Genomic DNA, 1207 nt, shown 5'->3' on the forward strand with positions numbered 1-1207 from the left:
TTGGGTACCGCCGGCAGGCGACTGCCCGCCCGCCTCCGCCGGGAGCTGCAATTAAACCAAGTTCACGGTTTCCCGATAGGTGAAGCTCATCCTGTTAATTTAAACAGACCATCTGCATCTTTCGAGAACGACAAACTTCATTAGTTCTGGTTAGTTAAACCGAGCGGTGATTTGTGATAATGAGCCCGAACAACCTGTCACGTCTGTGTAAGGGAAAGGGCGCACTTTTTATTATTACTATTATTATTATTTAACAGGAGGAAAGCAAAGAAAAAAGAAAAAGAGGGGCCTTTTGTGCAGGAAAGAAGGTCAAATTCAGATTAAACCGCTGTTAGGTTAATCAGAGGAACTAATTACAGCTGGAAAGGGAGGGGGGAAACGCTAGTCCGAAGGCCAGAGGGGAGGAGAGGGAGCCTTCGGAAACATCCCGAGCCGACGGGGGAAGCGCCCTGCCAGCATCACGCCAAGGAGAAAACACCCCCAATGACTTTACCTGAAAACCGTGTAAAAAAGCAAAGAGGCGGCAGCTGCTCCCAACAAGCCGCAGAGGAGATTGACTCGGTAGGCGGGGGAGCCGAGGGGCACCAGCCCCGTCGCCAGTTTGGCCAGCAGCGTGAACAGGGGGTAGCCGGGCGGGTGGGCGACCTACGGACAGATCGATACGGGCTTAAAAAGGGGTGAAATTCTACGAAATCAAAAGGAGGGCGGCACGCCGGGGTCCAGAAAAAAAGGGGTCCAGCGGGCAGGAGCCGGGGGATCTCCGAGCGGCGCCTCTCCCCGACCCGTCCTTCCGTACCAATTTTAACTCCGCGCCTAATAATGAGGCGGCGAGAAACGAGAAAATAATAATGAGGCGGCGAGAAAAGGAGGTGCCACGTTTCATTAGCGTGCCTTAAAGGGCTCCTTGTTTGGGTTCACAGTATATTAGGGTCATTCAAAAGGCTGTTTTTTTTTTTTTTTTAAAAAAAAAAAGCAGCTTCTCAACTATTTTATTGGTTAGCAAGTTGAAAGACCACACTGCTATCGGATTACCACCGCGCTGACAGTCCTAAGGTCTTGCCTAAAGGGATCATGCACCATAATAAAGTTTATTAAATAATAAAACTTATTAAAATTGTTAACCCGATTTATTTTATTCTCCCCAGCTTATACAAAATTTGGGTTGATAATAAGCCAGCTACTGTATATACAGTAAAGCCTTTGATTT

At 48.2% G+C, this 1207-nt stretch overlaps 1 protein-coding gene across 1 annotated transcript in view; it reads right to left on the minus strand.

Annotated features, from left to right (window-relative positions):
• Positions 1–1207, minus strand: part of TMEM260 (transmembrane protein 260) — a 33510-nt gene that overhangs the window by 31140 nt on the left and 1163 nt on the right. The window contains exon 3 of the mRNA XM_019474775.1: positions 494–645. Coding sequence (XP_019330320.1) covers positions 494–645 — 152 coding nt within the window. The remainder of the gene's footprint in view (positions 1–493; positions 646–1207) is intronic.

The sequence above is a fragment of the Aptenodytes forsteri genome, unplaced genomic scaffold (genome assembly GCF_000699145.1).
Source record: "Aptenodytes forsteri isolate BGI_AS27 unplaced genomic scaffold, ASM69914v1 Scaffold76, whole genome shotgun sequence".
Taxonomy (NCBI): Eukaryota; Metazoa; Chordata; class Aves; order Sphenisciformes; family Spheniscidae; genus Aptenodytes; species Aptenodytes forsteri.